The sequence below is a fragment of the Sorex fumeus genome, unplaced genomic scaffold (genome assembly GCF_029834395.1).
Source record: "Sorex fumeus unplaced genomic scaffold, SorFum_2.1 ptg000063l, whole genome shotgun sequence".
In the NCBI taxonomy this organism is placed as follows: domain Eukaryota; kingdom Metazoa; phylum Chordata; class Mammalia; order Eulipotyphla; family Soricidae; genus Sorex; species Sorex fumeus.
The window spans coordinates 18,454,666-18,469,269 of NW_026606120.1; the positions used below are offsets into that span (position 1 = coordinate 18,454,666).

General features: G+C 48.8%; 1 protein-coding gene across 1 annotated transcript; it reads left to right on the forward strand.

Annotated features, from left to right (window-relative positions):
- The first annotated feature begins 3,892 nt into the window (after positions 1 to 3,892).
- NXNL2 (nucleoredoxin like 2) lies at positions 3,893 to 8,112 on the forward strand. The gene is made up of 2 exons (XM_056128103.1): positions 3,893 to 4,194; positions 7,944 to 8,112. The coding sequence occupies exons 1-2, from the start codon at positions 3,893 to 3,895 to the stop codon at positions 8,110 to 8,112; spliced, it is 471 nt and encodes a 156-aa protein (XP_055984078.1).
- Positions 8,113 to 14,604: the final 6,492 nt, after the last annotated feature.

Consider the following 14,604-nt stretch of genomic DNA (forward strand, 5'->3'; position numbering starts at 1 on the left):
CGGACTGAAAAACAGGGACAAGGGCCCTAGGCGGAGCTGAAAGGTTTTCTGTGAGGAATGTTTTAATGAAGCTGACACTGTGGAAAGACACAAACGTGAGGAATTAAGTCTCATAACAGCCATGTATTATACTTATCACTCGGGGAGGAGGGTGGCACCGTCCCTTCAAAGAATGTCCTGGCTTCAGGGCCCAATCAATAGGTAGGCATTTGCCTTATACACAGGCAAACCGGGTTCAACCCCTGGTACCACGTAGGGGCTGCTAGGAGTGATCCCTGAGTTAGGAGTAAGCCCTGAGCATTGCTGGGTGTAACCCCCAAACAAAAACAAGAGTATTTTGGCCAGAGGATAATGCTTGGTGAGTGCACCCTATATGGTACCCTGAGCACTGTCAGGTGTGATCCCTGAACACAGAGCTAGGAATAAGTCCTAGTCCAACCCTCCCCCACCCTCCAAAAGAATGTTCTCTGCTTGTGATTGGAGACAGTTCAAAGGTTAAGGTGTCTACCATGCATGCCATAGATTTCAGGCACCACATGGACCCCCAAAGACCAATCACTGCAGCCCTTGATGCCCCCCACCCTTGCACCACTGAAACCTCAAACCCGCTGTCTCTGGGGAGAGACCAACCCCTCTGGTGCAGATGGCCCTCCCCCACCCCAAATGTTCTCAGAAATATGCACACACACACACGTGTATACACACACACACACACACACACGTATACACACAGACATACACTGTTCTCTACTTGACTCACTCTTATTATAAAATGGGAAAACAGTCCAACAGATCAAAACACAGCCTTAAAGATTTTAAGAGTTGAGCTACATTCCATTCAATTGATTTCTGAGGGTTTATTTATTTATTTGGTTTTGGGGCCACACCCGGTGATGTTTAAGGGTTACCGGTGATGTTCAAGGGTTACCGTGTCCTGCATGGCTAAGTCGAACAGGGTCACTGAGGTGGAGGGAGAAGGGCAATGGGTTAAGGAGGGCTGAACAAGCACTGCCCATGCAGTGTCTTTATTGAACAAGCAACAGACTTTTATAGGTCTCTAGAAGAAAACACGCATTGGAAAAATATACAGGAATGTTCAGGATATATAAGTTTAGAATGGACTTGGTTTCTAGGTATCAATGATGTTTTTCTATAATTACATAGTTTCCATGATATTTTCCTTGGTTATATATTAATACACCTTAGCAACATGTTCTGCCAAGAGAAAGAGCCTGCTAGAAAAATAAGAAAGTCAGCCCTTAGATTGTGTAACCCCAAGACAATGGTTTCTAATAAATGAGCCTTTAGACAACACGTCCCCCGGACAAGAACTTTCTTAATATTAACTAGCACAGGCTCCCAAAAAAGGATTACTCCTGGCTCTGCATTCAGGAATCATTTCTAGAAGTGCTCAGGGGGCAACATGGGATGCTGGGGGTAGAACCCGGGTCAGCCATCTAGGCAAGCGTTTTACTGCTATTCTATCATGCCAGCTCCCCGATTTCTGAGTTTCAACAGGTCAGGGAACTTCACAGCTCCTCTCACATTTTTCTTTTTCCTTTCTTTCCTTTTCTTTTTGTCCTCCTTATCTATCATGTTCCTAACCATCAGCCTTGCGACAAAATTTCCTTTAGCCCTGCGCTCTGTACCAACCCAAGTGTTTTCCATTCATGTAAAGGAAGCTGGGGGCTGGGCGGGCACACGCTAGCACACTCAAGTCCCAAAGACCTGTGATTAAAATACTAAAGAGGATGCCCAGGTCAACCTGAATACCGGAGCTTAGGGTGGAGGACAGAAAACAAGGAAGGAAGGAAGAAGATGAGAAGGGGAAGTAATGGGGATCGGGGGTCAAGGCTTCCTCCAAAGCACACACTCAGCAGCACTGAAAAAATGAGATCTCAGCTGTACCCACTGAACTCTTCCCTGAGCCTGTCAAGGTGGCAGGTGGGGGACGGAGTATGGGGACCCTGGTGGAGGGGAGCTGACGTGTAGTGGACTTGATGTTGAGATATTATATATCTAAAATTCAGCTATCAGTGACTTTGTAAATCAAGGTTCTTTAAAAAATAATAATGAAGGGGCTGGAGTATAGTGGGGAGGGTGTTTGCCTTGCACATGGCTGATCTGGGTTTGATCCCTGGCATCCCATATGGGGGTCCCCTGAGCCCTGCCAGCAAAAATTTCTGAATGCAGAGCCAGGAGTAACCCCTGAGTATTGCCAGGTGTAACCCAAAAAGTGAATAAAATAAATTTCTTAAAAAAATAGAAGCGAAGAAGAAGAAAGAAAGAAAGAAAGAAAGAGAGGGAGGGAGGGAGGGAGGGAGGAAGGAAGGAAGGAAGGAAGGAAGGAAGAGAAAAGAAAGAAGGAAGGAAGGAAAGCATGCAAGCAAGCCAGCCTGATCAGATGTATGGTGCTTTTCTTTCTCTGTTACCTGCATAGTCTACTGGTTTCCCCACACATAGATTCCCTGGGCTCCCCTAGAATACCTCCAGGAGGCAGAGAGCTGGCCGATGCTCAGGAAGATGTGAGTTGGGTGGAAGCCTGTCACTGACATGTTTGCAATCTTGAACTTGGTTGCATTCATTGTGAACTTAATAATAATAATAAATAATAATAATAAAAAAGCATAAGGGACCAGGATCACTTGGTCATTCAAGCACCACCAGGGGTGATGTGAGGGCAGAGCCTGAGCGTCGCCGGGGACACCCTCCCCCCCCCCCCCACCCCCCTGCCTCCGACCTTGCCCAATAGAGTATTACTTACCTTGAGCACTGAGGGGCTTTTGGTCTGTAAAATCCTTAGATTCTATGCTCCGCCCGAGTTCCTCACCGCCGGCACCCCTGTGACACTCCTTGCCGAAGCCCTGGAGTTCGGGGAGCCTCCCCGCCTTTGCCTGCTCCAGGACGAACCGCCCTTACCGTCTGTCTGGTCCCCTTCCAACTACTGCTAGTGAGGATTCGGGGTTCAAGGGCAGCGGCCACGCTACGTTGGGGACTCCAGGACTAGATTCGGCGGGCGGAGCGCAGGGCAGGCCCTGCAGTTGGACGAGGTTTGCGGGAGGCTGGATGGGTCGCGGGGTGTCGGTGCGCAGCCCGAGAAGAAGCGTGCGGTGCGAGCGGAGAGCAGGCGGCTCTGGCCGGAGAGTGCAACAGAGTGCAGGGAGTGGGAAGGGGCGAGGGTGCCGGGGAAGGCGGAGCGCAGCGGGGGCGTGGCCTCGTGTGGGCGTAACCGAGCCAGAGAGGGGCGTGGCGGGGGCGTGGCAGGTCAGGCGCTAAGGGAAGTGGGCTTAGGTATCGGCATGGGCGCCGCAGGTCTGTGGGCGGGGCGGAGGCGGAGAGGGGCGAGGCGGGGGCGTGGCGGTTCAGACGCTGTGGGAAGCGGGCTCAGGTGTCAGTGTGGGCGGGTCGGAGGCGGAGAGGGGCGTGGCAGGTCAGCCGCTAAGCTAAGTGGGCTTCGGTGTCGGCGTGGGCGCGGCAGGCCTGTGGGCGTGGCGGAGGCGGGAGGGGCGCCGGGGAGGGGGTGTGCTAGAGGCCGGGGCGTTGCGCAGGCTGGAGGCTAAGGGGTGGGGCATGCCGGGGGCGTGCCGGGCACGTGGGCGCGGCGGAGGCGAGAGAGGCGCAGGGCCGCGGGCACGGCGAAGGCGTGGCAGGGGCGTGCGGGTGACGTGGGCGCGGCCGAGCCCCGAGAGGCTGGCGGCGGGCGTGTCAGGCGGGGGTGGGCGGTGGCGGCGCGGCTGGAGCCCTCGGCTCGCGCCCGGCGCCTCCTGCGCTTCCCCGGGCGCCGCGGCTCGCGCGCTCCCCGTTCCCCGTCGGCGGGCTCTGCAGCGGGTCCCCAGCGGCGGCCGGGAGCCGGGAGACGGCCCGGCTGCCCCGCCGGTGTCGGCAACCGGCCATGGTGGACGTGCTGGGCGGGAGGCACCTGGTGACCCGCGACGGCGCGGCCGTGGAGGCGGAGGCGGCGCTGCAGAACAAGGTGGTGGCGCTGTACTTCGCGGCGGGCCGCTGCGCGCCGTCCCGCGACTTCACGCCGCTGCTCTGCGACTTCTACACGGAGCTGGTGGGCGACGGGCGGCCGCCCGCGCCCTTCGAGGTGGTGTTCGTGTCGGCCGACGGCAGCGCGCAGGAGATGCTGGACTTCATGCGCGAGCTGCACGGCGCCTGGCTGGCGCTGCCCTTCCAGGACCCTTACCGGCAGTGAGTGCCCCGCAGCCCCGCCGCCGCGACCTCCACCCGGGCCGCTCGGGCACGGCCGGCCTGGGATTCTGCACCCGGGCGGCCTTGGAGCAGTTGGCACTGGGGAAGCATCCAGAGTCCTAACTCCGTGAGCCCCCACCCAGTCCCACCCAGCTCCATCACTGCTCCCGGATTCCGGGAATCTGCATTTCCAGAGAACCCCCGTGACTCCAGCCCAGAATCCCACTCTGAGCTGCAGTCTGGGTGGCCCACCCTGGCTCCCTCCTGCTTAGTGTCTAGGACGACGAGCCCCCACCTCCAATGCCCCACCCCCACTAGATCTGAACTTGACCACCCCGGTTGCCCAGAAAGGCAGATGAAATTGTGTTTGTCGGGGCCGGAGCGATAGCACAGCGGGTAGGACGTTTGCCTTGCACGTGGCCGACCTGGGTTCGATTCCTGGCATCCCGTGTGGTCCCCTGAGCATTGCCTAACCCCTGAGAATTGCCTGGGTGTGATCCGAAAAGGAAGGAAAAAAAATTGTGTTTGGGGTCCACACGCAGTGCTCGGGACTTAGTGCTGCTTCTTCGCTGAGGAATCATAGCTGGAGGGCTTGGGGGACCATGTGGGATGTCAGTTATTGAACCGGGGTCCACTGCGTGCAAGGCAAACATCCTACCTGCTGTACCATCAGTCCAATCCCCTTGAGAAGCAGATGTTTACTGACGTTGCTGGAACCAGTGGTGTCGTACTTGCTGCTGGGTGCCATATGGGATGCCGGGGATCAAACACGGGTCAGCTGTGTGCACTGTTGCAGTATTGCTCCAGCCCTTTTCAGTATTTTTTGCTCGAGCAGGCCCAGTAACGTCTCCATTGGAGACTTTGTTGTTACTGTGTTTGGCATATCGAATACGTCACAGGGAGCTTGCCAGGCTCTGCCGTGCGGGGGAGATACTCTCGGTAGCTTGCCGGGCTCTCTGAGAGGGGCAGAGGAATCGAACTCAGGTCGGCCATGTTGGCCGCATGCAAGGCAAATGCCCTGCCGCTGTGCTATCTATCGCTCCAGCCCTTCAGTATTTTTATTTAAGTAATAAAGATGGTCAGACTCAGAGTTGCAAAGTAGAAAGTTTATTGGAAAATAGAAAAGAAAAGGAGCTCACCAAATGGGAAGGAATAAGTATAGGGCTAAGCTAACTATGGCTCTCTTTATGGTTTTTTTTTAATAGGAAAACCGGGTCTTTTGTGTTACAGAGAACGCGGGGAAGTTAAAGTTAAGGGTTTTCCTGTCTCTAGATGAAAACTGGGCAAGTGTTACAGAGAATACAAGGATCCAATAGCTTCTTGTTTGTCCATCTGCCTCAGTTATTGTTCATTGTCTTAGCCGCCTCCCTGTAAGTCAAGCTCTGGGGTAGAATTTTTTGATGGACAATTGTCAACTCCCTGTTTATTAGGAAAAAGCCCAGGAATTTTCAGGAAGTCCAAAAAAAACAGGACTGCTCACAACAACTGGCTAGGGTAAACTGAGACCTCTCTTTCATAGGGAGACACACAAAGAAAGAATGAATTTTGAGGGGTAGGGGTGGAATCCTCACTTTCATCTGAGGGGGTCAGCGTTTCCTGTCTGAGAGGGGGATGCGTTTCTGAGAGTCCTCAGTGCTGCTGTTGCTAGTGTGAGAACTTCACTCTCAGTTGTGCTGCTCAAGGTGCCTGGACCAATGGTCTGGGGATATAGCCTGTTCACTATGTCTTTTTGTTTTTGTTTTTTGTTTGGATCACACTAGTAGTGCTCAGCTTACTCCTGACTGCACTCACTCTGCAATCACTCCTGGAGGTCACAGGGGACATATGGGGTGCCAGGGATTGAACTCTGGTTGGCCACGTGCAAGGCAAGTACCCTACCCACTGTACTACCACTTCCGGCTCGGTCTGTTTACTGTGGATCATTTGCAATTTTACTTTTCATCATTGAGAACACAAAAGTCCTATCTTTTGAACACAGGCATGTTCTCTCTCTTCACCTGGTACAGGTACCATGTAGTTTTCTCTGCTGGAGGGGCTTTGGCCCACAGAGCTCAGGGGATTTTTCTGGCTCAGTGGTTTTGGCAGTGTGTGGGGATGTGGTCCCAGGTCCGCAGTATAGGCCTTCTGCAGCCAATGGTGTGCTCCAGTTGGGTTTTTTTTCCTCTTTTTGGATCACACCCAGTGATGTTCAGGGATTAATCCTGGCTCTGTACTCAGGGATCACTCCTGGCAGTGCTTGGGGGACCCTATGGGATGCCGGGGTTTGAACCCCGATTGACCGCGTGCAAGGCAAATGCCTTCCTCCCGTGCTATTGCTGCAGTCCTGTGCTCCAGCTGTTGAGTTCGGGTTTTGTCTTTGACCTGAGTGCTGGGGAGAAACAGCCAGAATTTGGGGTTTGGTAACAGAAGGGGCAGTTCTTGAGTGAGACAGAGGAAAGAAATCGGATTAATTGAGCAAGGCCCTGGAGGCAGGAGGGGGATTAGATTTGCTATTTACTGTCCTGTCTCAGGGGCTGTAATCCCAGAGATGGCTGTACTGAGACTGCAGGCTTGCAGGCGCAGGGATTCTGCTCTGCTGCCTTTCCAAAGACAGGAACTGTGTGGAAAGTGACGCTCAGGCTCACTCGAAGGGTTTTATATAGACTGTTAATCAGTGGATCATTGCATTTGTCATGGAATTTTAACTTTGGGTGTTCCAGTGGGTGTTGCCTTTTAGAAGTTTCTCTGTCTGTGGGTTTTTCAGTTAAGGATGGAAAATTTGCGTTGTGGACTCAGGTCCCTGAGGGCTGCATGTATTCATGTAAAGACCTTTTCTCTAGCCATTAGTCCCTAGACAATGAACACATCGACTGTTTGCATAGCATGTACTTTATATTGGCTCTTCTGAGTAGTCTAGAGATGATTTGATATATATTGGAATCTGTGCTCATACGCAAGGGCCAGAGAGTGAAAGTATAGGGATTAAACCACTTGCCTTACATGCGGCCGACCCGGTTCTATCTCCAGCGCTGCATGTGGTCTCCTGAACCCCACCAGGAATTATCCCAGAGCAGAGAACAGGGAGTAAACCCTGAATATCACTGGTGTGGCTATAAACCAAAACCGAAGACCACAGATGTAAGTCATATGCAAATTCTGTCCCATTGGGCACCCTCAAATGTTGTCACCTGGGCCCAGGGAGATGGGTCCAAGCTTTGCAGATAGTAGGCTTCATTAGATTCACTGTATTGTATAGTTTAGAGAGCACGAGATCCTAATGTCCCAGGACCTCTGGGTGTGGCCTCCAAATTATGGCATCTTTGGGGTTCTTGGAGTCACCCCACCACACCTCCCCATACTGAGGCATGGACTGCATATGTCACTGATATTTTTCAACCACTCATCATAGAGTTATATGAATATATATATATGAATATATATATATATTTATATAATGTCCTGGGTTATTTGGGGGCTTATGCTGGCACTGTCCAGAATGGGCAGGTCACCTGCCATATGAAGCCACTTTCATTGGTGGAAGGGAAGTAGCCAGGTGCAGTGGGAGTGCTCACCGGTCAAGAGAAGCACAGCTGTGGGGTGGGTCACACTTCTTGGAGACAGTTCGGGTCAGCTCTGGCTTTTGACTGGGTGGTCGCCACGTGAGAAGTGGGGAACCGGCCGTGTGCTGGTCCTTGATTCCTGCCATGGAAGCACAGGGGGGGCCCAGTCCCTGAGTAGTCTGAGCTGATCCTGCCCTCTTCTTCCCACAGTGAACTGAGGACCAGGTACAAGATTACGACCATCCCCAAGCTGGTGGTGGTGAAGCAGAGCGGGGAGGTCATCACTGACAAGGGCCGCAAGCAGATCCGGGAGCGGGGGCTGGCCTGCTTCCAGAACTGGCTGGAGGCAGCCGATGTCTTTCAGAATTTCTCCGCCTGACCAGGGAGGGACTGCAAGGCCCCGGACGGGGCAGACCTGCCACTGCGGAGGGGAACTGGCCGGCCTTGCTCTGGGGCGTGGGTCCACTCTACTTCCAGGCAGAAGCTTGTGTGGTCCTGCAGCCAGGAGATCTTGCTCCTGGAGGATAATGCCCCGTTTGTCTCTCCTTAATGGTAATTTTTACTGTTGGTGGCACTGTCTCCTTGACATCAGCTTAAGCCACTGGTGTGTGTCACAAAGTAGATGATTCTGCAAGTTTTTCAGATGCAGTTTGTGTGTTGATACCTCTTTTGGAGATCTATTTATTTTAATGATATGCTTTGATGTATATTAACAATGTTAATACCTGTATGAGATATTAAATTATATAAAGAATTCATAGCAGACATTTCATGTGTTCATTTTAATTTGAGGTAGCTTTCTGGCTCTGTGCTCAGGGATCATTCCTGGCTGTGTCCAGGGGATCCCATGTGGTTCCAGGGATGGAACCAGGGTCAGCTGTATGCAAGGCAAATGCCTTACCTGCTGTACTATCTCCTGCCTTGATGCTCTTCCTTCTTATTGCTAACTGAATGTCCATACAAGGGAAATTAGTACTCAATAAATATTCTCACACACTGTTGTTTTGTTTTTCAAAGAAAGTAGTTGATTTGGGATTTTTTTTCATATGTCTTGGAATTTTTTTGTCCTTTGTTTTGTCTCATATATCATTGTAATTTATATATTATATAATTATAATTTATATATGGCATATAATTTTTATATATTGTTTGGTACAGCAGAGCCTAGCAAGCTCCCCATGGCACATTTGGTATGCCAAAACCAGTAACAATAAGTCTCACGATGGAGACATTACTGGTGCCCACTCGAGAAAATCAGTGAACATTGGGAGGACAGTGCTACAGTGCTACAGTTTTTTCTCATACTTAAGAATAATATTATGGGGGATGGAGTGATAGATAGCATAGCAGGTAGGGCATTTGCCTTGCATGTGGCCGACCTGGGTTCGATTCCAAGCATCCCATATGGTCCCCTGAGCACCGCCATAAGTAATTCCTGAGTACAGAGCCAGGAGTAACCCTGTGCATTGCTGGGTGTGACCCAAAAAGAAAAAAAAAAGAAAGAATGAAAGAAAGAAAGAAAGAAAAGAAAGAATATTATGATATTCATTATTATATATTATTATATTATATTATATTCCTTCATTTCTTTAGAGACATGAATTTTGAACTCAAGTACTGAGGAGAAAGGGTAAGATGGTACTTGCTTTACATGTGTGAAGCCCTGGGTTTGATCCTTGGCACTGAAAGGAGCAAAAGCAAAAGATAAAATAGCTTATTCTGCAACTCACTGTCAGTAAAATACTACAAAAAGAAACTGCTTAGAAAAGAGGAGAATAAGATAGTGAGCCAAAGAAGGAAAAAAGGGAAATAGACTGATCACAGGAGATTCTTTTTCCTTCTTGTTTTAGTTCTTTTCTGTTTCTTTGCACACACCCCAACTGTTCTTAGGGGTGCTTCCAGGCATGATACTCAGGAGTGGCCCCTGGCAGTACTCAGGGGACCATACATAATTTGGGGATGCATTGCATTACCTCCTGTACTGTCTCTGGTCCCTTCTTGTTTTTTGTTTTGGGGACACACTTGGCAGTGCTCGGGGCTTACTGCTGGCACTTTGCTCAAGAATTACTCCTGGCGGAGACCAGGGGACCCTATGTAGTGCTGGGGATTGAACCCAGGTCATCAGCAGGCAAAGTAAGACCTAACCCACTGTAAGGTCCCCTGTTTTAATTCTTGGGAATGATGAGTTCGTGCGAACACATCTTGCTTCTGCGGATGGTTTTAAACACTTTATTTGTTTGAGTTTAAGTTTATGTTTAAGAAGATTGATGCATACCACTTCAAAATGTATGTTACCACACTAAGCATACCCCAGGGACCGAATGACCCCCTGACCGTGGCCTTTGGGACTCCACCATTCTTTGCTTCACGGCTCCTGTCCTGCTGTGGTCACCTCAGTGCTACAGCCAAAATTCAAGGAATTCTTTTGATTTGGTTTTGTCTGTGCCTTGGCTTTGCTTCTTTATATTCCACATGGCAGTGAAATCTTGTGTTTGTCTTTGTCCTGTGGAAGTATCCTGCTTAGCATAATCCTGTAGTTCTGTCTTGTTGTTGCAAATGGAAAGATGTCCTTTCTCCCACCGTTTAGATAGCTGAATAATCCACTCGCACCCATTGGATGTCAGAGTAATGTTGGTTGGAAGCATTTCCTTTTCTTTAACTTTTGGGAAGACTTTGAAAAGGAAAGATATTAGATCATCTTTGGGGGGTGGTGTACACCCAGCAGTACTCAGAGGTTACTCTAGAATCACTCTTAGCAGGGCTCAGGGGAGCATATGGGATGTCCGCAGTTGGCCGTGTGCAAGACAAACACTGTACCCACTGTACCATCTCTCCAACCCTATATTGGATTATTTTTGATAATTGAATAGAACTCACCAATGAAGTTAATATTTTGTTTCTTTTGTTTTGAGGCCATAATGAGCTGTGCTCAAGGCTTACTCCTGGCTTTGTGTGCAGGGATCACTCCTGGAAGGCTTGGGGGACCATAGTGAGTGCCTAGGATTAAATTTATGTCAGAAGTGTACAAGGCAAGAACCATACTCACTATTCTATCTCTCAGGCCCCTGAAATTAATCTTCCCTCAACATCCTTGCTTGTAATTGGTCTGTTCTGGCTTTTTGTTTCCTGAATTTAGTCTTGGAAACTTGTGTGATTCTAAGAATCTGTTCCATTTCTTCCAGATTTTCCAATTTATAGACATATGATATTTATAGGCATAAGATATTTGTCATATTCATATTATGCCGGGGAAATAACATGAGGCTGGGCGTATGGTTTGCTTGTTGGAAGCCTGGGTTCAATTCCCAGCACTTGGTTCCCCCAAGCAGTGTGAGGAGCACCCCCAGGCACAGAGGTGGAAGTGCCAAGCCACTAAGTGCCAACAAATGTTGCCCCAAAGCCACATACACACAAAAAAGTTTCTAAGGACTGGCTGTGACTCAGTGGCACAACAAGTGCACATGTGCCCTGGGTTCAGTCCTCTTGATCCTCAGCACTTCTGTCATTTCTATTGTGATTCTCTTTTAACTTCCTTTTGTCTTTGTTTGGGGGGGGGCACACCCAGTGTTGCTCGAGGGTGACTCTTGGCTCTGCACTCAGGAATCGTTCCTGGCAGGTTTGGGGGACCATATGGGGTGCCGGGGATTGAACTAGGTTAGCCGTGTACAAGGCAAATGTCCTACCCACTATACTATCGCTGTGGCTCCTCTCTTTAACTTCTCATTCAATTTATTATGCATTTCTGTCCTTTTGTAGTGAGTCTTGTTCTTTTCCGAGAACCAGCTCTTTTTTCCTTGGTTTCATTGATCTTTGTATTGTCTTTGTGGGTTCTAATATATTCTCACTCTTACCTTTAATTCCTTACAGTACTCTTTTAAAAAGGCAGGAATGTAAGGTTTCTACACGTCTTTAGGATCACACCCCAAAGATGCCAGTATGTCGCAGCAAACCAAAAGCCCATGCAGAGGTCATCTCCAGCTCTGGGGCCTCTCGGAGGCTGACCTGACACCCTCCTCCCTGCTTCCCAACTGCTACCTTGCCACTGGAATTGGGAATTATTGTGAGTTCACAATGTAAAAGGTGGGTGCTGCAACTTCAACAAAAGTGATTCCTGAGTGCAGAGCCAAGAGTCAGCCCTGAGCAACACTGGGTGTGGTCCCCCCCAAAAGACACAACAGACAAACAGAGCCCAGAGCCCCCCCCCCCAACAGAGAAACTGAGAGACAGGGAGATGGGGGACCATGGGCTGATGGTGAAAATGGCCCATTTAATGCAGAGCTGCTAGCATACTTATAGAATATCTGAAGGGGGGTGGAGGTAAGGACATAGGTGTGATTGATCATTTACATAGATAAACATTTGGCAGAGGAAATTCTCTTGGGGAGATTAAGTCAAGGAGACACTCTGTCTCCCAGGGACATCTACATTGCTTTTATCTTTCCCTCTAGTAGTATATGTCATCAATACTTACTATTGTTTCAGTGAACACAGTAAGAAACAAAGATCCCAACACTTAGTTCTCTGGGCTTTGAGAGCAAGAAAGGCTTTTACTGTAAATCCCAGACTTAAGTCCTCAGGTCAGTTCAGCTTGTCCTACCCATGGGGGTCCTGTCTCTTAAGTTGTAACAACTTGCATCAAGACCATGCATTTATGCTTTCTAGAATGCCCTATTTCAATTCTGGGGTAGCTTTGCCACTTGCAGGACCTCCCTTTTGGGTTGTTAGGAACTATAGCAACTGAAGCCTGAATCAAGTAATTATTACCAAGTAATTATGCCCAGGAGTATTTTTTTATTTCAGTCAATCAATTCCCAAATATTAGGAGCATAGCATGAATGCTCTTTCTGTGTTTAACCAAAGAACATTGCCCTATAGTAAAATATAAAAAAGGCTATAGGGGAAATAGAAAATCAGGTACAAATATACAGCAATTCAAATACAAAGCAGTACAAATACAAAGTTCAGAATTACTAGAAAGTTTTGACTTATAAGTAGTCAAGACTGACTTGAGGAACTGTGAGTATGAGAGGTAAAATACAAAGAAAGGTTAAAGATAAACTTTAACTAAATTAAGGGTGCTAGCAAGATCACGGTAAGCTTCTCTGGGGGGAGAAAAGGGGCAATTCACTGATGAAGCCTAAAACACTTAGAGTTAATATCCAACAAACTGATGGCTGGATTCCTGTCTGGCAAACCAGTTGGCTCACTGGGTACTAGACTTGAAACCTGGAGTCAAGCTGCTCTGATAGGATCTAGAAATTTCCAGATTTCTCCCAGTTCCACACTGCAGAGCAGTGCCAAAAGAGTGAAGAAGGGCTCTGGGTCATGTGACCACTGAGTCCCCATGGCCAAGGAGCTCATGTTGGTTAGATTAGGCTGGTTGAAGTCTCTCTATTCCCAATCTCTTTGACCTCTCTCTACCTCTATCAATCAACATGTTTCCAGTGGATACGAGATCCAGTTGTAAGGTCCCTTGGGACCCCGAGGAAAATTCCAGAGCTAAACTCTGCTAAAATTAGTAACTCTTCCTTTCCTGCCCCCTCCCTAGTAGAGCATTAGCTGTGAAACCATTTGTTGACCCTTCCTTATTGGGATGTAAACTCTGTCTCCATTTGTTGACCTTTCCTTATCTGTAACTCTGTTAGTAACTTTTCCCTTCCACTGGAATGCAGGTGCCATGAACTGTAAATTAAAGGGAGCCAGGTAAACATAGAAGATAACCAAATGTCTGAGTTATGAGATACCCACTAGCCGCCCATGAAATAGGCGGGCTCTGCTGTAATGGCCAGTGAAGGCCTATATAAGATCTCCTTTGAAGAAGTTCGGGGTCTTGCCTGACTGTTGACCCTGGCTAGCCAGCTCAATAAACTACCTGCTTGTTGATTGCATTCCTGTGTGGTCCTTGCTTGCAGTTGGAGATCCAGAGTCGTGTCTTCCCTAACACAGTGTCTTGGGGTTGGTGGTTATAGAAGAAGATGCATTGCATGTGGGGATGCAGTTGTCTTTGCAGATGAAGAGATGGCAGATTCCTTTTACACTTTTAAGCAGATAGAGCTGACATACAACATTAAGGTGGACAATGGGTTTATTTATATGCTTATATATTGCAAACAGCGGATACCATGACATTAAACTACTACCACCCTCTCTCACAGTTACCTCCTCTCTTTTGTGGTGAGAATATTTAAGATCAATTTGTGATGATTTAATGACAGTCTCTAGGGACTGGCTTCTCTTGTAGGGGTGAGCTGCATTGAAGACTTCTTACAAGGTGGAGAAAGTTCTGGTAAACATGTTCAGAAGTGGCCCTCAGAGGTTCAAGGCCCAGGCTGTCCCAGGGACCGAAGGATTGCTACTGTGACTGGGATTACGAGGCTGTGAGCTGTGGGCATTTGGGCAGCTGGAAGCAGGTAGATCCTTGGCAGAGGCCATCCACAACTGTATGTTCCCCATAGGACTAGCTCAGGCTTCTTTACGTTACTGTCAATAGCAAAAGACAATTTCTTTAATAGTATTCATAATCCTGGAACTTTGTTACTTCCAGATTGTATTCATCTTTCTAGCAGAGAACTATTTAACTGGTTGTTATCCTTCAAGAGCTTTTCTTTCAACACAAAAGCTAAGCATGCCCATTGTGGAACAGCAGAGGGAATCCTGTCATCCTAAATTTCCTAGACCACCACCAGAATTTTAGTGCCTTTATGTTCCAATAAGGCACCCCCATGTTTCTCACAACTTCCGTATTTAAATCATGGGGCCTCCTGTGACCTGGGGCCAGCACCAGCATTGTTGGCCACTGTCAGCATGGCCAGGGGCTTGTGAGGATGTGATATTTAGAGTCACAAATATTCCTCCAGAGGAATTCCTCCCT